Below are 27,187 nucleotides of genomic sequence, written 5' to 3'. Positions count from 1 at the left end.
GCCCCAGGTGCATTTTCCTGGCCACTCTCTCCTAAACTCCAAGGGCCTTCCTGTTGCCTCTGTAACTTGTTTCCTAAGCCCATTTGGTATACAGCTGCTTCTCCTACCTCTGTGTCTTTCTAAATAAGCTTTCTCTTATAGCTCGAAAAATAAAAAAAGAACACAAGAAAAAGGATAGGGGGACGAGAAGGTTCCCACAACAGGCGTCAGCGCGAGAGAGAGAGGCAAAAAGAGTGGAAGGACCATGTTGAAGGAAGAACCTGGGATGACAACTACACGAAAGGCCTAGAAAGCAGCAGTCCCATTTGAAATTGGAGAGCTTTAAGAGGAATGTCTCCAAGAAAAGTCATATATTTGAACATAGAGGGGAATTCTTGCTTCTGGGGGTGGGAGATGAATTAATGATAATAAATTAGAGTAAAAAGAAGTAAAAAAAAAAAAAAAAAAAAAAGGCAAATTGACCAAGAACAAGAATGTAATCATATCACTCGACATGACTTATCTTTGAATAATACTTATGCAGGCATAATAAGATCAACATGTTATTAGTTTAGGCCCAAGCTATGATCATAGTTGAGATGCAGATGCTAATTAGTTATTTTCCAGAACACATTACTTTCTTTGGGGTTTTCAGTGGTCTGATGCAAAAATAGATCCACAAATATAAATACACTGTAAAATTACCATGGTAGGTCACACTTAACCAAAGTTATATTGATTCTCTTTTATTAGAGAATTAAATATTAAATTCTCTCTTTAATATTCCGTGCTATGAGAAAAGTACAGTACTCTTATTTAAAAGGATCTATTCCTTGTTTATAATGTTGTTTATGGGTAGGAGTAAAGATGAGAATAATTACATTTTTATTCCATTTTCAGAACTGGGGAATTTGTCTTATTTAAGGCTCCTAAAATAATAATAGTGAATAGTACTATTGTAATTAGCATTGTTGTTATTTCTAAAGATTTAATTTTACCATAAAACAAAAACAGTCGGTCATTTGCAAGTCACTTACACTACTGAATTATGTAACTTCCTCTTCCTTTTAAAAATCTCAGTCACATTGTAAACCAGACTGCCCTAAACTTACAATGCTAGCCTTTATTCCAGAACACATTTCTCTCCTCAGGGTTTCATATCAACAAGATTATGAGCAATGTTTTGTTAAACAATGAAGTCACCACTTAAAACACTCCATAGCTGACTTTCCTAGAACCAATTTGTTTTTGCAATTCTAGAGAATCTCACTTAGAAAAGAACAGGTTTTTGAAAAGAAATATATGTACTGCAAATTATATTTTGTCAATTCAATCACTTTTTAAATGCATTTTTTAAATAGGTGCTCCCTATTTAAAAAGAACATTGAAATAAGTCACTTTGTAACACTTGTGAAAGTAAATAATTATTCCTTAATAAATATCAATTTTTCAATTTGGATAGGTGTAGCTGATTATTTTATAATAAAACAATCCTGTGTAATAATAATAGTTTCTGTTTCTAAATGATCATTTCCCCCAGGTATTTACAATGTTTACAAAGCTATTTTTAAAAGTTCTTTCAACATAGATGACTTTGCCATAGGGAAGTAGTCATCTATACTAAAAATTCCATGACAATCATAAGCCACACCTTTGACAGGTGATAAAAATATGGTTGGTTGACATACCAATGTTTAGCTTGTAGATATAAGTTAAATTAATTTATAGTATGGCATTTGGCTCCCCTTTCAAAGGTGTGTGTTGAATTCTGCTCTCTTAAAAAATTAAAATAAATTTGACCATAGTTAGAAAATCCTTCCTTCCACAAAATAGAAATATTGTGTGAGCTTATCAAAATTTCTTCAAGCAAAGGTAAAGTGACTTAAAAAAAGTGACTTGTGACTTAAAAAAAAAGGGAGGGGGGATTTCAATTGTCAATTGGGTCACTTATTTTGTCTCAAGGCTCTATTTTCTTCCCTTTTTTTGCCCCCCATCATCCTATATAATAAAAGGGTAATATGCAAATTGACCAAATGGTGGAACAACAAGTAACTATGACGTGCACTGACTACCAAGGGCAGATGCTCAATGCAGGAGCTGCCCCCTGGTGGTCAGTGCACTTCCACAGGGGGAGCGCTGCTCAGCCATAAGCCAGGCCGACAGCTGGCAAGCACAGTGGCAGTGGCGGGAGAGGCTCCTAGGCAGCGCTAAGGATGTCTGACTAAGCCGTCAGTCGGACATCCCCCAAGGGATCCCACAATGCTAAAGGGCAGGCTGAGGAACTCCCACCCCCAGTGCACTGGGCCTCTAGTGATAAGTAATATTTATTTGAAGCTTGAGAAATAAAAAAGAGACCTTCTAAGGCAGTGGTTCTCAACCTTCTGGCCCTTTAAATACAGTTCCTCATGTTGTGACCCAACCATAAAATTATTTTCGTTGCTACTTCATAACAGTAATGTTGCTACTGTTATGAATCGTAATGTAAATATCTGATATGCAGGATGGTCTTAGGCGACCCCTGTGAAAGGGTCGTTCGACCGCCAAAGGGCTCGTGACCCACAGGCTGAGAACCACTGTTCTAAGGAGAGCTCCTAGTGGCTTGGAGTGAAATTAAAACGAAACAAAAAAACCCAGTGCCTAGCAGCCATTTCTACACAGGGGCCTCTCAGGCAAACTGCACTTTACCTACCTGCACGGTCTTTTGGTAATCTGAACCAGCCCTTATAATGGAGATCCCAGAATCCTATTTTAACCAATAGGACCAAGGCTTTCCCCATCCAATGGGAGCTGCCATAGCGATATCACCATCAGCTTCTTAACCATCCAGTCAGAGCAGTTTCATTTTGACCAATCAGGATAATCTTTTGGACCAATCAAATGCAAGGATTTGGATTTGGAGTCCTTATTTGCATGAGGAAAACCAATCAGGGAACAGGTCAGGGACTTCTGTCTGTATAAGTCAGCTCTCTTCTGGCTTTGAGTGCCATTTTCCTTTCCAGAGAACACTGACGACTGTGTTTCCCCTGCTGCTGCTGAAATACCAAAGATTTTTCACAGGAGCAGAGCGGAGCAGACTAGACCAGACCAGACCAGACCTGGGCAGAACAGACCAGCAGGGAGCAGAGCAGACCTGTCTAGCCAGAGAGGGCCTGGCCCAAGGGCCACCTGGCCCCAACCTGGCCCCAGGGTCTCCTCACGGCTATGATGTATCACAATTGAGCTGTTTGCACTGAATAAAGTTTCCTTCTTCACCATATCCCAAATTGGGGATTCCCATTGGTGTTGAGTTGATGCCAACACTTTCATGGACACTTACAAGGACAGAAATTTAAATGTTAGCCGACTCCATGCAAGATCCCTCTAACAGGGATCTACAAAGGTGATTGATAATATATGAGAATTTACTACAGTACAGTTGAAATAGCCATGTTGGTAAAAGGGTACAGCTCTTTCTACATCAGGGTTCAAAATGATCACCATAGGAACACTAACTACAATATTTTGTGGCCACTTCCATTAATGTTTAATACTACCTGGAATACTTAAGAGCATCTGGGTCCTGTTAAGAAAGTAAAATCATTGAACTCTCTGAATACATGCACATTTCACAGGAGAAGCACAACACTGACATCTGGGTGGCTCTGGGTTCCAGAATTCATTGGCTGGTATTTCTTACCACACAGGACAGTACTCCTTCAGTCTGTTAAAAATTGTATTTGCTTTTAACTGTAGAATTCTAGTTGGGATTCCTCTCTAAGATGTGAATACACACACCCTTAAAAAGAATGCCAAAGGCTCTGCTCCAAATTACACATGGCCAAACGTGTTCCAGATGTTCATATTAGTTGTATTTACACGGCCAGGAAAATGCATAATGTCTGAACTGTATTCATATGGAAAGTTACTGCCGTTTCTTTCACTCATTTAGTTTCTTTTGTGTGGATAATGGGGTGATTACATTAATTTGACCTTTGGGTCCCACCCTCATCCTTCAGCTCTTGTTTTTGTCCTTACCGTGTAATATTACTTGTAAACAGAAATGGTCTTTTTTGTACTAAACATTACTTCATCTTACAGAAACTTCCTGAATGCCGGGGCTATACTTCAAATGGTGTTTAATGCCTGGCACAATGCCTGAGGAGCAGAAAAACTTTCTAGAATTCCCCTATTTTTCTGTTTCTAGGACCCACATTGTTTTTCACCTTATAACTCTTCAGAACTGAAGATTTCTGTCAGAATCAATGTTAATAGACTATGTCAGCTGCCAGGCCAAAGAGTAAGAGGAGACAGTTTTCTTTACCTGCTCACCTATCCTCTTTAGCCATGCTCAAAGGTACCCCTTGAACAGATTGTCACCTAGTTGCGTTATTTGCATTTATAGCCTTTCCAATTGTTACATTTTTCCCCACAATTTTCTTTCTTTTAAATATATTTTTATTGATTTCAGAGAGGAAGGGAGAGAGGGAGAGAGGGAAGGAGGGAGGGAGGGAAGGAGAGAGAGAGAAAGAGAGAGAGAGAGAGAGAGAGAACAACATCAATGATGAGAATCATTGATTGGTGCCTCCTTCTACTGGGGATTGAGCCAGAAACCCCTGCATGTGTCCTGACTGGGAATCCAACTGTGACCTCCTGGTTCATAGGTCAATGCTCAACCACTGAGCCACACTGGCTGGGCTTCATTTTTACCTTAAGTTAGGATTCCTGTTATCCTTGAAAATGCCTTCAAAAAGAATTACACAATGAAGTAACTCAAATTCACTAGGTACAAAGCCATAGCCTATCCTATGGTCGGCAAACTGCGGCTCGCCAGCCACATGCGGCTTTTTGGCCCCTTGAGTGTGGCTCTTCCTAAGCCTTAGGAGTACCCTAATTAATTTAATAACAATGTACCTACCTATATAGTTTAACTTTATTTGGCTCTCAAAAGAAATTTCAATCGTCGTACTGTTGATATTTGGCTCTGTTGACTAATGAGTTTGCGACCACTGGTAAAGACAACAAAGCAAAGGCCAGAAGGAGGCGGGATTTCCTTATCTCACCCTGCAGGTATTGTAGGAGGTCTAGTTTCCTCTCTGAGGATTGGCCTCTTCTCCAGTGATTGACTCTGTGCAGGCCCATCCTCTATAAGGAAGGCCTACATCACAATAAACCTAACATCTGTTAAACAGCTGTGTAAAATGAGCAGGGGAATCTTTCAGGTGCGAGCTCCAGGCCAGACATAGGAAACTGGGAGAAATAGGTGCTGCTGTTATCTGAAGCCAAAGGTCTGGGTAAGGATACTCAGGAAGAACAGCATGGCTGAGCAGAATTTACCCGCGCGAGAGGGGCAGAGATGGGGCTTCCTGACCAGGATTTTGGGAGGTAGAGCTATGCCAAGGCACAAAAGCAGGAAGTACTCCATGTGCTTAGTATAAGTGAATCTCTGATTAAAACTACAGATTTATTACTGGAACTCATGAAAAGTAACAGGATGACATCCATTTTTTAATTCTTAAATTCTAAGAGCCAATGTAGGATGTGTAATCCACTCTGTAGTGGGAGGGGCAAGCACTGTCATAGCTATTGTTTCTCAAATCCAGTTAGAACTGGCTCTCTGGTTATGGTCTTATAGCTAATTCTTCCTGGTGTCCCCAAAAGATGTGTAAAATACCTTTGGATGTAACTCAAGCATATCCCCTCACTTCCATTTCCCCGGGAACCCCCCTCTCAGAGCTTCATCTGAGCGATTTGCTGTTCAGCAGCCACAGAGCTGTTTTCCAGGACTTTCCACCGTCTTTATCCTCCTCCTCACCCCAACTTTCTAGGCTGAATCCCTGACTCCTGCATCGCCGCCTTCACTTGCTCATTTTGGAAAAGCACTTCCTCTAGTAGTTTCCTGAGAAAAGGACCATGAAAGGTAAAAATGCTTAAAGCTTCGCATCTTTCAAATTTTATTCTAGATGATAAAAGAAAGTAAAATTACAGAGGAAAGGAAATCAGAAAGCCAATCTTGACCGAAGAACTGGTGTTAAGATGTGAAAGAGAAGTATTTTCCTAGTCATTGTTTGCTCCGATGGAATTATTGTTTTCTTAGTACAGTTTTTTATAAAATCGTACATGCATTCATTTAAAGCTTTGCGCGCTACAAAAGCATACACTAAAAATAACAAGACATATGGGATAAATAGGGCTGGGGCACATCACACTGCTCAACATTATAATAAGAGACAAACAAAAGCAATAAACATCTATGTGAAACACACACACACACACACACACACACACACACACACACAAAACGGCTCAGTTCATCTCCCTAGCGGCCTCTGACATTGGATTTGCACTTTCTCCTTTGAGACCCAGGGGCATTACATCCAAAAGACCAGATTTATCAAAATTAAAAACCTGAATCAGAAACTTTCATCATTTTCTTCAAATACAGAGAGAAATATTTTTGCAACTTCCTCATCTGTCTTCACAGCTTCATCAGATAGCTTAATGTCATAAATGCACAGCACTTCTTGAAACCACGAACTCGGCCCTTGCTTTCTCTAATGGAAGTAAGCTCTGTAGGATCTCTTTCTGAAGGTGTGTACATATTGCTAAGGCTTGTTCTTTCATTGCAGAGAAAGTTTGCTCCTGATTTCCTGGAAATCACATGCTGGGGAAAATTGTGTAAGAATCAATAGAACTTCAGCATTACTGCCCTGATATTATTTCCCATTTACCCTGTGTCTGAGCTCATTCACATTGCTGAAACATGTGATAACAGAACAGACCTTCAGTTTTGTTATTTGAAAGACTTTGGGGAATACACCACCCCTAGAATCCTACCACCGTTTGGGTTTGCTGTTTCCCCTCATTTCCTCAATCTTCTCTCCATGTTTCCTTCTTTTTCTGTACAAGCATGGAAAATATGCTTGATTTAGTTAAGAGTATGCTCCGTTGCACACAGAAGTCTAAAATAAAGTGGCTTAAACATAATAGACATTGATTTTTCTCACATAAAAGAAATCCAGAAGTAAGACCACCTCACGATGTAAAATTGCTGCTCTGCTCCAGCCATCACATCCACATCCGACAGCAAGAAGGTGGAGCAGCAGATAGGTGAAAAGGCACAGGCCCTCCTCTTATGAAGCCTTCTTAGACGCTCAGAGAACACTTATATTATATCTCATTGGTCATACCTAGTTCCAGATGGATCTAAGAAATACTGTCCTGTAGACAAGCACATTTCCCAAAGTTCTGTTATTAAAAAAGAATGGATATTGTGAGGCCATCGGCATTATTTGCCACAGTATTATTTCAAAATATTTAATATATATTGAGCATATATGTTAGAAACTGAGTCAATAAGTAAAACTTGATTTCTACGATAAAAGATACATGACAGGCCCGGCTGGTGTTGCTCAGTGGTTTGAACCAGGAGGTCACAGTTCAATTCCCAGTTGGGGCACATGCCTGGGTTGTGGGCTCAATTCCTAGTGTGGGGTTTGCAGCAGGCAGCCAATCAATGATTCACTCTCATCATTAATGTTTCTATCTCTCTCTCTCTCCATTCCTCTCTGAAACCAATAAAAAAATAGTTTTTTTTAAAAAAAGATACATGACAATATAATGTGCAAAGTTAAATTAAGAATTCATGGTAAGCCACAGAACACGGAGTCAAGCCCAGTTATGGAAGGGTGCCCTACCTGGAGTGCACCACCAAAAATTACATTTGTTTATTTTTTCTTTTTACAGAAATATTGCCACTTGCTTCACAGTCACACCTGGGGACAGAAAAAGCCCAAGAATGTTCAGGACCCTATTGTAAGTTCTTCTCATCAACAAGATGCAAGTACCCAAAGGAACCACTTAATCCGAACACCACGCAGAAAGACAAGTACAAAATCCCAATTGTCCACCAGTGGATTCTAGTTTTAAAACATCGTCGCTGTACATTATGGCACTATTAAAAACTGGTTCTAACTGACAACACCAAAGACCGACAGAAATGTGAAAAACAGGAACTCTCATTCTTTGTTGATGAGAATACAAAATGGTACAGCCACTTTGGAAGAGCATTTGTCAATTTATTATAAAGCGAAATATAGTCCACAATATTATTCATTAGGCCTGCTCCTATGTATTTTCCCAAGTGAATTAAAAGCTTGTGTTCACACAAAAATGGTGCACAGATGTTTATAGCAGTTTTATTCATAATTGCCTAAAATTGGAAACGACCGAGATGTCTGTCAATAAGTGAATGCATAAACAAATTGTGGTACATCTGTATTAGTCAGGTTCTTTAGAAAAACACAACATATATATATATATATATATATATATATATATATGTAAATATATATATATGATTAAAAACCGGGAGAGTTGATGGTGTAAGTTCCAGTCTGAGTCCAGAAAAAACTGATGTCCCAGCTTGGAGACCCTCAGGCGGAAAAAGTGAATTCTAGCTCAGCCTTTTGTTTTATTCTGACATGTTTGGATCAGACGAGGCTTGCCCCCATTGGGGAAGGTTACCTGCTTTACTCAGTCTATTAATTCAAATTTTAATCTCATCCATAAACCCTCACAGACACACCCAGAATTATGTTTAACTAAGTATCTGATACCTGGGGGTCAGGTCAACTTGACACACACAATGAACCTTCACAACATCTATACAACTGAATTTCATTCAGCAATGAAAAGTGAGCTATTAAACCATGCAAAGACCTGGAGAAACCTTAAGTGCATATTGTGAGTGAAGGAAGCCAGTCTGAAAAGGCTACATACGATATATGGTTTCAGCTCTGACATTCTAGAAAAGGAAAGCCTATAGAGGCAGGAGGAGGAGCAGTGGCTGCCAGGGGTTTGTAGGGGAGGCAGTAATGACCAGATGGAGCAGGAGCGGAGGGGGAGTTAGGGCAATGAAACTACTCCATCTGATTCTTTAACAGTGGATATATGGCACTGAACATTCATCAAAACTCATAGAACGGTGCAATACAAAGGGTGAACCCCAATGAAAGCTATGAACTTTAGTTAATAATGTTAACCTAAAAATAAAAGGCCGAAGGAAGAGGCAACACGTATTTATTGGAGATTCACAAAAATTTGGGAAGCACTGATTCAGACAGAAACTCAGTTTTCCAGTTAGGAGGTGAAGGCAGAGGTATATTTATGAGAAAGGGAAGGGGAATAGTTATGTGAATAGAAAAAAGGAATGTCTATGAGTTTAGATAAAGTAACATAGTGATGCCAATTCTAAAGAATGTTTTACATTTTCAGTCCCATAGTCATAGCTTCTTTTCTGTTAGCTTTGCAAATAGTTTGGAATACTATGCTGCTTGAAGCCCACTCAAAAGGTTATTTTGTCCAGTTTTAACATTCCAAAGGTTTGAGGTGTAAGACATGCAAAGTAGCTGTCTGGGATGGCATTCCGATTCCATTTTAAAGTGGCTTGGTTGGCCCAGCTGGTGTGGGCTCAGTGGTTGTGTGTGGAACCATGAACCAGGTTTTGCTGGCTCCAAAATATGTGAGAGACTGAGTTTGGTTTCTTTAAGTTGGGTTTATACAGTGCTTTCTAGAATTCTAGGACATGGTTCTGTGAACCCTGAGGAGGTATTTATCTGCTGAGATGGAATTCCCATGTGATCAACCAGGGCTCAGATTTTAAGATAAAAATATTCTAGCAGCATTTGCTGACAGAGGCACCTCACTGTGTACCAGGAAGAACCTCAGGGTAGCATTTTAAGTACCACTTACGAGTTTTCTCATGTTTCCGCGCCATCTGTTAAGGACCTTAAATGTCAACACACTGTCTTGTCCTCTGTGGGGCGCGGTTACAGTGTTTTGGCCAGGTTCAAGCGGACTAATGAAAGGACAGGGTCCTCTCACTGCCACATGCAAGTCCCAGCTGGAGGGCAGGGCCCTCCCAGCACAATCATAGCCAACGGCTGTGGTTGTAAGCTTGAATCTATGGTCTCAACACGTAGCCCCACCTGCCTTGTGATAGAGTTTAGGTGCACGTAGTTGAGTAGGGTTGAGACTCATGAGAATGCTGTAAACAACGTGATCACGCCCCTACTTTGCCTCATGCCATCTGCTATAAAATAAAGACACAGCTTGTGGGCGCTGGCATTGTCTCCTCTTCAGGGAGCAGCGTCCCACCGAGACCCAGCTATTATTCTCTTATCTGTCTTTCCTTAATCCTTTCACCCCCCCACTCAGAGACACCCTTGGCCGTGCTGGGGAGGCACAGTCCACGTCGAATGAAGCGATCTCATCGGTGGAAACCATGCAGGTCAATCTACAAAAAACTATATAATTGCACGAACCCATAGAGCATTGCAGTTACATTGTATTTTGGTCATTCGAATAGTCTTCATCTTCAAGTTCCTGGCGCTTTTAGAAATGCCCTGTCTCAGAAAAAGGAAACCAACGAAACTGATACACTTCTGCAAGTATTTCACCATTAATTTATCAGATATTCCTAGTGAGATCGAAGATGCGGATGACTGTTTTGACAATTCCGGAGACGATTCTACTGACAGTGAAATTATTAGACCTGTAAGGAAGCGCAAGGTGGCGGTGCTTTCAAGTGATTCCGACACTGACGAAGCTACTGATAACTATGGGTCTGAAATTGACACACCACCAGCTTACAAATGCTTGAAGGTCATGCGGGGGTCACTACATTTCCGTCTCCGTGTGACTCCGTACCCTCTGTGACCAATCTCTTTTTTGGTGATGAATTGTTTGAGATGTTGTGCAAAGAGCTGTCCAACTATCACGATCAAACCGCAATGAAACGCAAAACATCATCTAGAACACTAAAGTGGTCTCTGATTACACAGAAGGACAGCAAGAAATTCCTTGGCCTAATTATTCTGATGGGTCAAAAAAGAAAAGATAGCTTGAAAGACTATTGGTCAGCAGATCCTTTGATATGTACCCCTATATTTCCACAGACAATGAGTCGCCATAGATTTGAACAAATATGGACATTCTGGCATTTCAATCATAACGCCAAAATGGACAGTCGCTCGGGGAGACTTTTCAAGATCCAACCTGTGCTGGATTATTTCCTGCATAAATTTCGAATAATATACAAACCAAAGCAATAGTTGTCTTTGGACGAGGGAATGATTCCATGGAGAGGACGTTTAAAATTTTGCACGTACAACCCAGCGAAAATAACAAAATACGGTTTACTTGTTCGGATGGTGTGTGAGAGTGACACCGGCTATATCTGCAATATGGAGATATACACTGCTGAAGGAAGGAAATTGCAAGAAACTATTCTTTAAGTCCTTGGACCCTCTCTTGGCATATGGTACTGTATTTACCAGGATAATTATTACAATGCTACATCTACTGCTGAATTGCTGCTACAGAACAAAACTAGAGTCTGTGGGACTATTAGGGAGAGTAGAGGTTTACCGCCAAATTTGAAAATGAAAACATCAAGAATGAAGAAAGGTGACATCATATTTTCCAGAAAAGGTGATATTCTTCTCCTAGCATGGGAAGACAAGTGGGTTGTCTGAATGATATCAACGATCCATGACACTTCTGTCTCGACAATGGGAAAAAAAATAGAAAAACGGGAGAGAATCTTGTAAAACCTACCTGCATCAAGGAATACAATGCCCACATGAAAGGCGTTGACCCTGCAGATCAATTCCTTTCGTGTTGTTCCATTCTAAGGGAAACGATGAAATGGACAAAAAAAAGTAGTGCTGTACCTCATAAACTGTGGACTTTTCAATCATTGAGAGCGTACAACGTCCTCAATCCACAGGCAAAAGTGAAGTATAAACAGTTTCTGCTATCGGTGGCGAGAGACTGGATAACGGATGACAATAATGAAGGCACTCCGGAACCAGAGACAGATCTGTCCAGCCCTTCCCCTAAGGGTGCAAGGAGAGCACCTCGTAAAGATCCACCCAAAAGGTTGTCAGGTGATATGAAGCAGCATGAACCTACGTGTGTTCCAGCGAGTGAAAAGAAAAAATTTCCTACGAGAGCCTGCAGAGTGTGTGCCGCCCATGGAAAAAGGAGCCAATCTAGATACTTACGTAAATTTTGTTTGGTCCCCCTTCGTAGAGGAAAATGTTTTACGCAGTACCATACATTAAAAGAGTACTAGAAACTTTAATTGTTTAATTGTTTTTGTAAATAAAAATGTTATAATTATTGAAAAACAACACCTAAAGTGCATTATGATCTGTAGTTATGATGATTTAAATAACGTGCAGTTTGCCCTGGCGTATGTCTGAGAGATTTCTATGCGGTGCGCAATGTGTTTAAGGTCCCTGCACCGTAACCCACTTAAGCATTTGAGTGAATCACTGCCGGAGACCTTGGTTTCCTCCTTCTGCCAATGGACTGAGACCTGCCTGTCCAAACAGAACTTCACAAACTGTATCCTCATTTGCCTCAATCAGTACTGCATGATTTGGACTGCACAAGTTGGAAACCTCATCTGTATAAAATTCAGAGCTTTGGTGGGAACTTTCTCTATAAAAAGAGAAAGTCTTGGTGGAAAATAATTTAGTTTGCTACCTAAATCTGTGTCTCCAAGGCTGCAGCTCATTTTGCTCAGACAAATGCCTTTTATTCTTTAAAAGTCTAAAATTAATTTTGGTTTACAGCTCCCTCACAGTTGGCTGCTTCCCCCAATTTAACTACAGAGGAAGTGTCAGTGCACACGGTTTTCCACTAGAGGGTGATATGAGCCTAACTTCTTAAAACATGAGACCAAAACAGATTCTCGCACAAATGTATTAGTACATTAGAGACAAAAGTGAAAAAACTCCCAAACAACCAAAATTTAACTAATTTTTATATTTCCTTTTAGTTTGTGCTATGGTTGGAACATATTTCAAAATGCATTTTAATAGAAAAAAAAGCATTATTGCTAGATATTCTAGAATGATAAAAGAATCAATCCATCAAGAAATTATAACAATTATAAATATATAGGCACCTAACAGAACAGTCCTAAAATACATGAAGCAAAACTTACAGAATTTAAAGGAGAAATAAGCAATTCAACAACAATGTTAGGAGATTCAATATCTGACTTTCAGTAACATACAGAATAACTAGATAAAAGGCCAACAGGAAGCTAGAAGACTTAAACAACATTATAAGCAAACTAGACTTAATAGACAGATATAGGACGCTCCATACAAAGCAGCAGAATACAAAGTCTCAAGTACACGTGGAGTATTCTCTAGGACAGATATATGTTAGGCCATAAAACAAGTCTCAATACATTTAAAAAAACGAAATTATACAAAGTATGTTCTCTAATCATGATGGAATGAGTTCAAGAACAAAAAATTTTTTGGAAATTTACAAATATGTGGAAATTAAATAACACACTTAAAATTTATTTTTTTAAAAATATTTTTATTGATTTCAGAGAGGAAGGGAGAGAGAGGGAGAGATAGAAACATCAGTGATGAGAGAAAATCATTGATTGGCTGCCTCCTGAACGCTCCCTACTGGGGATCAAGCCTGCAACCTGGGACCCTTCAGTCCACAGGCGGATGCTCTATCCACTGAGCCAAACTGGCTAGGAGGTTAAATACACTTTTAAATAAGCAATGGATCAAAGAAAAAAACACAGAGTAAAATAGAAAATATTTTGAGATGAATGAAATAAAAAACATACCAAAAATTAATGCTGTAAAATCAATGCTTAGAAGGAAACTTATAACTACCTATATTAAAAAAGAAAGATCTCAAATTAATAACCTCATCTTTCACCTTAAAATGTTAGAAAAAAATATATAAGAGCAAGATAAACCCAAAGCAAGCAATAGGAAGGAAATAATAAAAACCAGAGGAGAAATAAATGAAATAGAGAATAGAGAAACAAACAGAGCCCAGCTAGCATGGCTCAGTGTTTGAGCATCAACCTGTGAACCAGGAGGTCAGTCAGGGTTTGAGTCCCAGTCAGGGTTTGAGTCCCGGTCAGGGCACATGACTGGGTTGCGCGTTCCATCCCCATTGTGGGATATGCAGGAGGCAGCCGATCAATGTTTCTCTCTCTCTCTCTCTCTCTCTCTCTCTCTCTCTCTCTCTCTCTCTCTTTGAAATTAATAAAAATATATTTAAAAAACAAAACAAAAAGATACAATCAACAAAACCAAAAGTTGGTTCCTTGAAAAGATCAACAAAATTGACAAGGCTTTAGATAGACTGACCAAAAGAGAGAAGAGAGAGAGAAATACAGAGAGAGAAAATTCAATTACTAAAATAAACAATAAAAGAGGGGACATTACTACTACATTAAATAAATAAAAAGGGGAAATAAATAAGTGAATGCTAAGAGCAACTGTATGCAAACAAATCAGATAACTCAGATGAAATGGACACATGTCAGAAAGACACAAACTATCAAAACTTACTCGGGAAGAAATAATATATCTGAACAGACCTAAAACAAGAAAAAATACTGAAGTTGAAATTTTAAAAAATTTCTACGAAGAAAAGCTCAGAACCAGATAGCTTCACTGGTTAATTCGACTACCAAGAAATAACAATACTTCACCATTTTTCCAAATATTAGAAAAGGAGGGATCACTTCCAACTCACTATGCACCCACTGTTATCTGTTACCAAAATCAGATAAAGATATTACAAGTAAATAAACTACAGACCAATATTTTTATGAAAACAGATGCAAAAATTCTCAACAAATACTAGCAAATTGAATATAGAAACACACAAAAAAGCACTGCACACCATTATCAAATATGGTTCAATATCCAAAAATCAAGCAATGAAATATGCCATATAATACAATAAGGACAAAAACCACATGATTACCTCGTGGATGCAGAAAAACTATTTAGCAAACGCCTAATACCTTTTCATGATAAACACACACACACACACACACACACACACAACACACAATACCAACAAACAAAAAACAACAAAACCCTAGAAATAAAAGGACACTGCCTCAACATGATACGGGTATCTATAAAAAAACCACAGCTAACATCATACTTACCGGTGAAAGACTAAATCTCCCTCCCTGCCACCCCAAAGATCAGGGACAAGACAAGGACATCTGCTCTTGCCACTTCTACTCAACATTGTATTGGAAGTTATATCTAGGGCAGTTGGGCAAGAAAAGGAAATAAAAAATTATACATATTTGAAAGGAAAACTGTTTCTATTTTCAGGAGATATAATCTTTCTTATGTTGAAATTTTTAAAGAATACACATGTACACAAAAACCCTCTTAGAGCTAATAAAAAAGTTGAGCAAAGTTACAGAATGCAAAAGTCAACATCCAAAATTCAGTTTATTTCTATACACTAACAATGAGAAATCTGTAAATAAAATTAAGAAAACAGTGATTGATATTAATGATTATCACCATAAATTACACAAAAATGATTTGTGTTCTCTGTTTAAGGGGGCAAAAAAAAAAAAGCATGAAATAAATCTATGGGTTTTATGGCCAAAAATTGGGCACAAACTAAATATCCATCAGTAGGGAATCAGTAAACTATAGTACATTTAGTCAATGGCAGATTATACACACATTAAAAATGAAGGTTTATATCTATTATACATAGACTAGGGGCCCGGTGCACGAAATTCGTGCACTGTGTGTGTGTGGGGGGGGGGGGGGGGGAGTGTCCCTCAGCCCAGCCTGCCCCCTCTCACATACTGGGAGCCCTCAGGCGTTGACCCCCATCACCCTCCGATCGCCTGATCAGCCCCTTGCCCAGGCCTGACACCTCTGGCCTAGGTGTCCGGCCCGGGCAGCGGGGACCTGCAGTGGCAGCAGGGAGGGGGGTGGGGGGCCGTGATCGTGTGGGCTCCACCCCTGCCTCTACAGGATGCCTCTGGCTGAGGCGTCCGGCCCGGGCAGCGGGGACCTGCAGTGGCAGCGGGGGGCGCCGCGATCGTGGGCTTCGCTTTAGGCCCAGGCAAGGGGCCCCTAGCTCCTGGGACTGCCAGCTTCGACCGTGCCCAGCTCCCATTGCTGGCTCCACCCCTACTTCCTGCTATCACTGGCCAGGGCAGAAAAGGCACCTGATTCTCTGATCATGGCTGGGGGGCAGGGCAAAGGCGGCCCCAGGGCCGCCTTTGCCCTGCCCCCCAGCTCTTAGCTCCCCCCTGGGTTTCCGATCACTGTCAGTGGCAGGGGGCTTCTTCCTGCTTTCCCTTTCGCCTCCCTGCATTGTGCCTACATATGCAAATTAGCCGCCATCTTGTTGGCAGTTAACTGCCAATCTTAGTTGGCAGTTAATTTGCATATAGCCCTGATTAGCCAATGAAAAGGGTATCGTCGTACGCCAATTACCATTTTTCTCTTTTATTAGTGTAGATATGTGTGGTACAAGAAATGTCCACGATATGTATTCATTGTTCTACATGACATAAAAAGGTATTTCATATACCCCATCTGTGTGTGTTTCTGTGTGGCTCACCAGCTATCTACATGTTGTCAAATCCATTTCTTTGTCCTCTTACTCTATCTACCTCAGAGTAGCATATGATATAATCACTCATCTTTCTTCAAATGCATTCTCCTCTTTCTTTCTGAGACACCATATTTTCTTGTTTTCCTGCTGGTTCTTTCCTATCCAACTCCGCTTCTGCTCTTTGCCTGACTTCAATTAATGGAATGCTCTGTGGCCTGGTGTTGGGCTCTATTCTTTTCTCAGGATTGATCGTCTCCCTAGGTGATCTTATAGTGTCTTCTGGCTTTAAATACCACCCAAATGCTGATGACTTGACATTTTTATTTCCAACCCTGGCTTTCCTCCCTAGCTTCAGACTCTTGAGCTCACTGTCAATTTGACATTGATCCTTGGATATCTAATAGGTCTCTCAAATTTAAAAGGTCCAAAATAGTATTTTGACTGGTTGCCTTCCAAAATCTGTCTCTCCCTACTCTAATGCATCCCTGTGTATGAACTAGGTCTTGACTACCTTTTGTCTTTATATCTTATCCACATTTCCTCTCATTCAGTCTGCTTTAATCTATCTTTTCCTGGTTCTTAGATATACCAAGTTTGATCAGAACCTTTGCATTTGGTGCTCCCTCTTCCTGAAATTCTCTTCCTTCTGATTTTCATTTTCATACAGATCTTTTTAAAAAAATATATTTTTATTGATTTTTTACAGAGAGGAAGGGAGAGGGATAGAGAGTTAGAAACATCGATCAGCTGCCTCCTGCACATGCCCCACTGGGGACGTGCCCGCAACCAAGGCACATGCCCTTGACTGGAATCGAACCTGGGACCCCTCAGTCCCCAGGCCGATGCTCTAGCCACTGAGCCAAACCGGCTAGGCTTCATACAGATCTTAATCATCACTTCCTTGCAGAGCCTCCTGATCACCATATCTAAAGTTGATCTGATCTACCAATAGCTCTCCACACCTAGTTTTATTTTGTTCATAACACTTATGTTTCATTATCTGTTTCTACTGAAATAGAGCTTCTATTCAAGAATTTGTCCATCTTTTTTTTTAAAATATATATTTTATTGATTTTTTACAGAGAGGAAGGGAGAGAGACAGAGAGTTAGAAACATCGATGAGAGAGAAACATCGATCAGCTTCCTCCTGCACATCTCCTACTGGGGATATGCCCGCAACCCAGGTACATGCCCTTGACCGGAATCGAACCTGGGACCTTTCAGTCCGCAGGCCGACGCTCTATCCACTGAGCCAAACCGGTTTCGGCAAGGTCCATCTTATGGACACCTGTAACCAGAATACCTTTGAAGAGTTCTTGACACAGAATAGGTGCTCAGTCAATACATATGTGTGCATAGAAATAAAGTTTGAAAGGATATATACCAAACAGTTAACAGTGGTTACCTTTGAGTGAGGGATAGTAAGGAGCGTAAATTATGAATTGACTTTCACTTTCTACCCAGATATGTTTCAGATAGTTTTAAGTTATTTGATATAAAATTGTTAACAATTATAAAAATTAATAAACACATTTTCAATTAGAAATATATGATTGATAATGTTTTTAAAATAGCTATTTATTTTTTTCTATCACCATTTTACCCCCCCATACCCTCCTCTAGCTCCCCCCGCCAATGTTTGATAAAGTTTTGATGCTTACATAAATGGTTTAATTGAAACCGTTTACATGGGATACTTTCTTCATGATGTTAGGTAAGTAACATGTTACTATATCTAGTAAAATAGCTATAATTTTGTAAAAGCACTGAAACATGAAGCCCCAGAAACATTTCACCCAGTTCTCTTTCTTTGAACTTGACCACTGTATCTCTTGTAAATCATTTAAATTGATTTATTTTTCAAAAGGTAACAGATCAAATCATTGGCTTTATAATAACTTATCTTCATTTGTCATTCAATTATTATGTTTTATATCTCTATTTAATATGTTCATCCTGAAAAGGTTTATTTGTTTTTTTATAAGCATACAAACCTTGTAATATTAGCTGTCATTCCCAGGTCTGAACATTTAGTCAACATGTGTTTGAGAGACCTTCAACTTATCAAGTATTGCAGGTCTCTGATTGTTTTGGAACGTCTTCTGATACCTGTGGACTTAGTTCAAGGCCAGTTTTTTTTTTTTCTAATAGGATGAACAAATGGTTAATTGTTTGCTTTGGTCACTCAAGTGCAAGATTTTACCATGTATAAAAGTCTAGCTGCAGCTTCTGCTCAGTTACATCCTTACTTTTCTATTCAGATTCTCCTCCTGGAGGTTTTGCATTAGATTTGCAAAATGATGAGCATATCTTTGATCTGGGGGATTGTGGTAGCAATCTGCTGTTGTTTGTGGCTTATTCTTGGAATGAGGAGAAGGTAAAAAAGTTTTATCTTTAAATTGCATCTAAATTCATTCAGTTAATGTTCTTTTACTTTCATTGTTATACAACAAATTTGACTTCCTGTACTTACATACACTAACATTTTCTTCTCAAATTAAAACATTTTACTTTAAATTTTTAGTGGTATCTTTTTAATTATATCTAACAAGATAAAATGATAGTTTTCCTTTTAGTTTTGGCATACCAATGGTAATGCAAAAATGTACTAACTTGTTAAACATAACTGACAGCAATGTATGAGATTTCTGTATTTTATATGTGTATATAAAGAGGAAATCTGGATTAGTGAGGATACAACGGTAAGTGGGATCTGCCATGAAAAGGACTTCTATCAAGTGCTTCAAATAAGATGCTCAGACTAAATAAATATTCTCTTTTCAGCTAGTTCTTGTGCATGGTATAGACTCAGCCTAAGTTTAGACAAGAGCACAGAGTCTGCATTGATCATTCTACTATTTTTTTCTTAGTAAAGATATTTGACCATGATGGATTAAGAAACTGCTAAATGTATGTGACATCGCTTTTATTTTTGTGACATTTATAATGGGTCCAAGAATGCAAGAAATACGAATAGAGTCAGATGCATAGCCGTAGTTTAACTACTGATAGGCTCAAAGAGTATTTTCAGGGATATAGGGGAGAGTATGTAAATATTCTCTATGTCAATCTCCAAAAGATAGAATTGCCTACAGCATATCTTCAGCTATGTAGTGTGTTATGTGTTGTATACCTTTAGCAAGTATTTTTTTGTTCCTTAAAATGCTTTAATTCAGGCCTGACAGTTTCTAGGTTTTTTTCTTTTTTGTTTTGTTAAAATATATTTTTATTGATTTCAGAGAGGAAGGGTGAGGTAGAGAGATAGAAACATCAATGATGAGAGTGAATCATTGATCAGCTGCCTCCTGCATGCCCCCCACTGGGGGTCGAGCCCACAACGCAAGCATAAGCCCTTGTCTGGAATCAAACCCAGGACTCTTCAGTCTGCTCACTGACGCTCTATCCACTGAGCAAAACCAGCTAGGGCCATTTTTTATTTTCAATTACAGTTGACATGATTATACTAGTTTCAGGGATGTTTATATCCTTAATAAAAACACTTAAAGTAGCATGAAAGACTACTGAATTACAATTGATGATTCTGTTAATACATATCTTACTTAATTTTATAATAAGCTAATTTCTCAAATGAGATTCTCCTTATCTTTAATGATCACCATGGTATAATAGCTTTAAATGATGAAGATTGTGAAAACTCTAATTCTGCAATCTTTTCTGTTATTCAGTATTCTATATCTTTAAGGAAAACAATCCAATACTTGGTCAAATGACACTTAGAAAAAATATAAATGCTAGAATGTAGGTTGATCTCTGTACTGAGAGCAATCATCTTGTTGGCCTTGTTTAGCCTTTGATCCTCAGTGCTGGGAAAGTGACTAGCATGGAGTGGGTATTCAGTAAGTGTTGTGGAATGTAAGCATGGATGGATGGGTGGATTTGGTAACCATTTTCACCAACATGTCATCTTACTAGGTTAATATAAACTCATTATTTCAGAGGAAGAGCAGGGCCCCATCAACACTAAAACATAGCTATAAACTGTAGTTTTGAAGTTTGAAGTCAGTAGTATACATTTTAAAAACCTGGTATAAACATAAAGCTGTGTACTTTTCCATAACCATCACACTGTTGTGCCTTACAGAAAAATGGGTGAACCTCCTCTGGAGAATGGACTGATCCCTTACCTGGGGTGTGCTCTGCAGTTTGGTGCCAACCCTCTTGAGTTCCTCAGAGCAAACCAAAGGAAGCATGGTCCTGTTTTCACCTGCAAACTGATGGGAAACTATGTCCACTTCATCACAAACCCCCTGTCATACCAGAAAGTGCTGTGCCATGGGAAATACTTTGATTGGAAAAAATTTCATTTCACTACTTCTGCAAAGGTAACCACTTTTGCATTTATACCACATTTATACCACATTCTGTTTATTTTCTACTCTTTAATATGTCACTCTACTTAGTCATTTTAAGGAACAAGGAGAGTCTTATAATAAAATTAGATAGGACCTCTTGGTGCTAATCATTTAAAAAGTTGAAATAGATATAGATTTGTAATTTCTTAACCAGCTAATGAGAGTGAAATAAACATTAAATATTTTACTGAGACAGATGACGCTGTATAAGTAAGATATTGCAAACTCACTCATGTCAACCATGTCTATACAACTCCCAGAATGCATGTGGTGAGAACTGAACATGGAACAATAGTTTTGCCACACTCATGCCATACCTTTGTTTAATCTTATTAAGGAATTGACCAGATATATTGGCATAACTTAGATGTAATGTAAAAGGCTTTTTTTATAGAGAAAACAATTTACGAACATTAACTGAGTCCCTGCAAAGAAATATTAGACATGGTGTCTGCCTCTAAGTAACTTGAAGTCTGGTTAAAACTCATCTACAAAGAATATAAAAGAGAACTAATGATTAAAAACCATTATTGATTAGTACCAAATTAACATGCAAATAAATGCCCTATCAGGGGTCCTCAAGCTTTTTAAACAGGGGGCCAGTTCACTGTCCCTCAGACCGTTGGAGGGCCGGAATATAGTTTAAAAAAAAACTATGAACAAATTCCTATGCACACTGTACATATCTTATTTTGAAGTAAAAAAACAAAACGGGAACAAATACAATATTTGTATTTGCATGTGGCCCGCGGGCCGTAGTTTGAGGACCCCTGCCCTAGATCAGTGGTCGGCAAACTGCAGCTCGCGAGCCACATGCGGCTCTTTGGCCCCTTGAGTGTGGCTCTTCCACAAAATACCACGTGCGGACGCAAACGTACAGTTTGATTGAAACATCGTGGCCCATGCGCAGAAGTCGGTTTTCGGCCTGGGCGAGTCTCTTTTGAAGAAGTGGCGGTGGAAGAAGTGGGGGGTGGACATATAGCGAGGATGAACGAAAGGAGACAGACGAAACAAGTATACAAGACGAGTGTGGACGGGAGAGTTGGAAGGGGTCGATCTCGGCGAATGTACCTCAATCAGACTGAGAACGTTTTTAGCAAAGGCCAGCTTAGGCGTACCCTAATTAAGTTAATAACAATGTACCTACCTATCTATATAGTTTAAGTTTAAAAAAATTGGCTCTCAAAAGAAATTTCAGTCTTTGTACTGTTGATATTTGGCTCTGTTGACTAATGAGTTTGCCGACCACTGGGCTAAATAAAAACAAGAAATAGACAGAGTGGTGGAGGGAAGTTTCACTGAGGAGCTGGGGTTTAAACTTGGCCATAAAGAAAGGGTACGATTTGGCCATTTACTGGTAAAATGTTATGAAACTTATTATGTGGAGAGGCCAATATCCATGCCCCCTTTTTAAAAAATGAAACTTTCCCAATTATAAAAGTACCTAATTTGCTTTTCAGCCATTTACTAGCACTAGGTCAGGTTTAATTTCTTTTTTTCCGACACATTTTGTTTATCGCCAGGCATTTGGGCACAAAAGCATTGACCCGAGTGATGGAAATACCACTGATAACATAAACAAAGCTTTCATCAGAACTCTGCAGGGCGATGCCTTGAATTCCCTCACGGAAGCCATGATGGAAAACCTGCAACTTATCATGAGAACTCCGGCTGCACCTGAGTCAAAGATGCCTCCCTGGGTGACAGAAGGGATGTATGCCTTCTGCTACCGAGTGATGTTCGAAGCTGGGTACTTAACGCTCTTCGGCAGAGATCTTATGGGACAAGACGCACAAAAGGCACTCATTCTAAAAAAACTCGACAACTTCAAGGAATTTGACAAAATCTTCCCGGCCCTGGTAGCAGGCCTCCCCATTCATGTGTTCAAGACCGCACACCACGCCCGGGAAAAACTGGCTGAGGGCTTAAGGCACGAGAACCTGGGAAAGAGAGACCACATGTCAGAACTGGTCAGGTTTCTGAATGACATGCTCTCCACCTTAGACGACATGGAAAAGGCCAAGACGCAACTCGCTGTCCTGTGGGCATCACAAGCAAACACCATTCCGGCCACCTTCTGGAGCTTATTTCAAATGATGAGGTAACTAGCAACTTCTCCCGTTCTTTATTTCTTTCAGTAGGAGGCAGAAGGTCAACTATTAAAAAGACATAAGCAGCTGTGACTGGTAAACGTGCCTTCTAGAAGCAGAGTCTCCCAGGGAAAGGAATGGGCTGGTGCAGGGTCCACTGAGGCCACCTGGGCCCAGAGCCCTTGCTCTTAACCCTAAGCTGTTCCTTCTTCATAATCATAAAAGTATATTTAAGTGATTACTGACTTCCGGACAAAAGGCCAGGTTTTTTTTTCACTCAGTCATTTCCGTCTTACTATTTATTTGACCAACTAAAATAGCTGTGGATCAATTATTCTTGATGGGATTTAGCTAGATTTTGCCTTTTAAAACTGTATGTAGCAAAAAAAGAAAGACAACTGTATGTAACACTTTATTTTACACAAAGATGATTTCCCTCCAAAGTCTTTGCTTTGGAATTTTGGCATTCAAATGGTTTATTGAATTATTTCAGTTAAATTGGATGTTTAGTATCACGTAGATACAAAATTACTACTCCCTAGGATCGGAAATGCCAAATTCCATTGATGGCTGATATTTTTATGTGTGCAATATAAAAAATATTCTCAAAACAATTTCAGATTTAAAAACCCATTACCAATCTGTCTCAAGTGCTAAATGTCTCCCAGAGTTTTTACTTGAGAGGGCTCTGTCCTTACTGTAAATAAGGACACAACATCAATATGTCATGTGGGTAATGGCAGCCATTGTAAGGCAACCCCACAAATACTTATCAGTCAAGCATTTCTGAGAGTCATTTGCTGCAATCATGTCATGTAAATTCCTTACCGGAGCTCTGAGGAGCCAGTCAATTTCCGTGCATGAAAATGAAGCAGCATTCATTTCACAAGTCAAAGTGCTAGAATAGTTATAAATGGAAAAGCTGTTGTTCTGCCTGAAGCTGTGGTACAGATTTTAGGAGTAAATTTAAATTTGCATTTACAATTTAGCCAGTACTTTAAATTGCTATGCTAGATGCAATCTGTCTACTCAGTTGCTATGTCAGTGACTAATTTGATCATTTAATCTTTACTAAAATCATTTATTCATAAAAATCTGGCCAAAGTTTTACTTCTACATAGCAAGGTCCTTTTAAGGAAATATCCATTTCCCATCTTCTCTGGTGGTTTCACCCATTTAAAAGATAGGGGAAAAGCAGAGTTTTGGGTCTAGAAAAAATTTATTTTATGTACATTTCTTTTCTCTTAACTTTTAATAGGAGCCCTGAAGCAATGAAAGCAGCTACTGAAGAAGTGAATAAAACACTAGAGAGTGCTGGTCAAAAAATCAGCTTAGAAGACCAACCTATTTGTTTGAATCAGATGCAACTGAATGACATGCCGGTACTAGGTACGCTTACTGTTACATTCACTTACTGCCTCCTTCTAACAGTAATAGTCAGTATAGGTTATGCACTTGCCTGTTCAAGGCATTGTGCTAAGTAGTTCCCATGTGTTGTCTCTCTTAATCCTAGGATTAGGGACTGTTACTACTTCCATATAACAAATAGGAGACCGACACTTAGAGGCTAAGCTGCTGTCTAGGATGGAATGGTGGGACCAATTACAACATTACTGTGGGTGGGACTCTTGACCCCACAGTCACAACCATTTCTCTGCACGTCTATACTCGCTCTTTTGTAATTGCTTTTACACTAATTTTACAGTTAATTGGGAGCACATCACTCATTTTCATGAAATCAAGAGGAAAAAAGCACCATCAAGAAACTACAAATAGATGCATGGGTTAAGTAATGGGACTGAAGTTTATTTTTCTCATTTTTGCTTCCCTATTTTATTGAAACACAAAGAATATGCTTTTATAGTAAGAAAGACTTTTCTGTGTGTTCTTTTTGTCTATAGGAAAGAAACCAAGCTATCTTTTAGGGGCCGTGTGTGTTAGTGGAAGGAGTGGGGGGGGGGGGGGCAAGAAGCACAGGTTCACAATGGGCTCCCCAGGGGAGACCTCAGACAAGTCACTTCCCTTCTGGGGCCCTCACTTTCCTCATTTGTAAAAGAAATGGCTAATAAGCTATTATTTTACACACAATCCTGTGAGAAGCACCCAAAACATGTCAATTAAAAGGACAGAGGCTGGAAGGCCAGGTTGGACCTTCTCAGGCGGTTGGTATGTTTCAGCTGCTGTCAGGGTGGTCCTGTTTGTCCCTGACGTCTTTACCAGGGAGCGGGGCATTGTCACATATCATCAACTAGTGTGAAGCTAAAAATGGGTTCTTGTAAACATTGAATTGAAGCTGCATTAACCATATGGAAAAACATTTCTATATTAAAGTATTATCAGTAGATTAAATCCCCAAAGTGATGAACTTTGAATAATTCACAGAAAAGTGATTTGTCGATTTTCCCAATTGTATTAGATGTCTAGTGACATGTATAAATAAAAATATCTTTTCTATAAAATTATGAAAGTCTAGTTTCTATTCATCAAGATATCTTCTCAAAAGATTATTAACCCAGATTATCAGATTAAAAGATACATGCAGACAAAACTGAGTCGTTGATCACAGCATAGTGGTAACAGAAAAAAGTGGGAAATTTGTGTCTGGCCAGGTTCCCACAGTCTGTTTAGCTGCTAGAAGTATTTCAGACTCTATATTATGCGGCCTTTAAATACTTAATTTGTTCTCCCTTCTTCCCTCTCTCCCTCCTTCTTCCCCCGACTTTTCCTCTTTTCCTCGCCTCCTTTCTTCCTTTAAAACTATTTAGATAGTATCATCAAGGAGTCGCTGAGGCTTTCCAGTGCCTCCCTGAACATCCGGACTGCTAAAGAGGATTTCACTTTGCACCTCCAGGACGGTTCCTATAATATCCGCAAAGATGACATCATAGCTCTGTATCCTCAGTTAATGCATTTAGATCCAGAAATCTACCCAGACCCTTTGGTAAGTGCCTGCTCATCAAAGTACAATAGCCAGGTGATATCTCCCAGATGGAAATAAAGAGGAAATTACCATTACAGAATTGATTTAATTATGGAAACCCTAGGTCTCCTTTATTATGTCAAATATTCATATATTTTGAAAAGCCTACACAATGGCCTGAATTCTTCATTTTTTCTGATATTTGTCATCACATAATCTCTGGTAGATTACATATGCAGCCATGATAATAAAGCTGCTGCCACTAGGCTGGTGTGGCTCAGTGGTTGAGCATTGACCTATGAACCAGGAGGTCATGGTTCAATTCCAGGTCAGAGCACATGATCCCCAGTAGAGGGTGTGCAGGAGGCAGCCAATCAATGATTCTCTCACCATTGATGTTTCTGTCTCTCTCTCTCTCTTCTTTCCTCTCTGAAATCAATTAAAATATATATGAATATGTATGAATATCTACATATATCTATATCTATACACACACACACACACACACACACACACACACACACACTGCTTTTCCTTGAAAAATGCCTGCCCCCAAATTGAGGAAATTAGAGGCTTAGAGACTAATAATAAGTATACAGACTCTTCTAGTTTTTGAGCTGCACTCTCTAGTTCTGCCTCACTGAGGAACTAGTCACCTAGGCAGGGCAGGAGGCATCATAAAGCTTTCTTGTTCCCATCAGTTCTTGTTAAGCTCCGGTTCTTTATGGCTTTCTGATTCATGGTGGGGTTTTTCTTAAATTACTAATAAATTGGATTTAAAAAAGAAAATTATCCTTTGGAGTTTCCAGATCAAGAGAGAGATACATTTATTTAAAACTAGCTTATCAGTTTGTTTTCTTTGTATTCTCATTGCAGACATTTAAGTATGATCGCTATCTTGATGAAAATGGGAAGACAAAGACCACCTTCTACAGCAATGGACTCAAATTAAAATATTACTACATGCCTTTTGGGTCAGGAGCGACGATATGTCCTGGAAGATTATTTGCTGTCCAGGAAATCAAGCAATTTTTGATTCTGATGCTTTCCTATTTTGAATTAGAGTTTGTGGACAGCAATGTTAAATGTCCTCCTTTGGACCAGTCCCGTGCAGGCTTGGGCGTTTTACCACCATTAAATGACGTAGAGTTTAAATATAAATTCAAACATTTGTGAATACACGGCTGGGAGCAAGAGGAAATAAGCTGATATGACAGCGTGTGCAATGCCACCACTTCCCCGTCCACTTGGACAGATGCATGTAGTGGTGTCGTGCTGGTCATCGGTGCTTGCTTGTGAATCCTAACATTTTGGTGATGGTTTCCAGAAGCTATCTCAGACTGTGTTAATGAAAGAATCTAGTTTCCAGAAGCACACTGATGTGTTTTCATTTGAAT

At 39.4% G+C, this 27,187-nt stretch overlaps 1 protein-coding gene across 1 annotated transcript; it reads left to right on the top strand.

Moving 5' to 3' along the window:
* Nucleotides 1-18,704: 18,704 nt before the first annotated feature.
* On the top strand, nucleotides 18,705-26,966 carry CYP7A1 (cytochrome P450 family 7 subfamily A member 1; the record flags this gene model as incomplete). The annotated part of the gene is made up of 6 exons (XM_081110954.1): nucleotides 18,705-18,784; nucleotides 20,510-20,750; nucleotides 22,304-22,881; nucleotides 24,129-24,259; nucleotides 25,636-25,811; nucleotides 26,667-26,966. 6 exons carry the CDS (start codon nucleotides 18,705-18,707, stop codon nucleotides 26,964-26,966), a joined length of 1,506 nt encoding a protein of 501 aa, XP_080967080.1.
* Nucleotides 26,967-27,187: the final 221 nt, after the last annotated feature.

Source organism: Myotis nattereri, assembly GCF_964212035.1.
Source record: "Myotis nattereri genome assembly, chromosome: 17".
Lineage (NCBI taxonomy): Eukaryota > Metazoa > Chordata > Mammalia > Chiroptera > Vespertilionidae > Myotis > Myotis nattereri.
The sequence above is the reverse complement of the archived record's forward strand: the minus strand, read 5'-3'. Positions and strand labels throughout refer to the sequence as shown.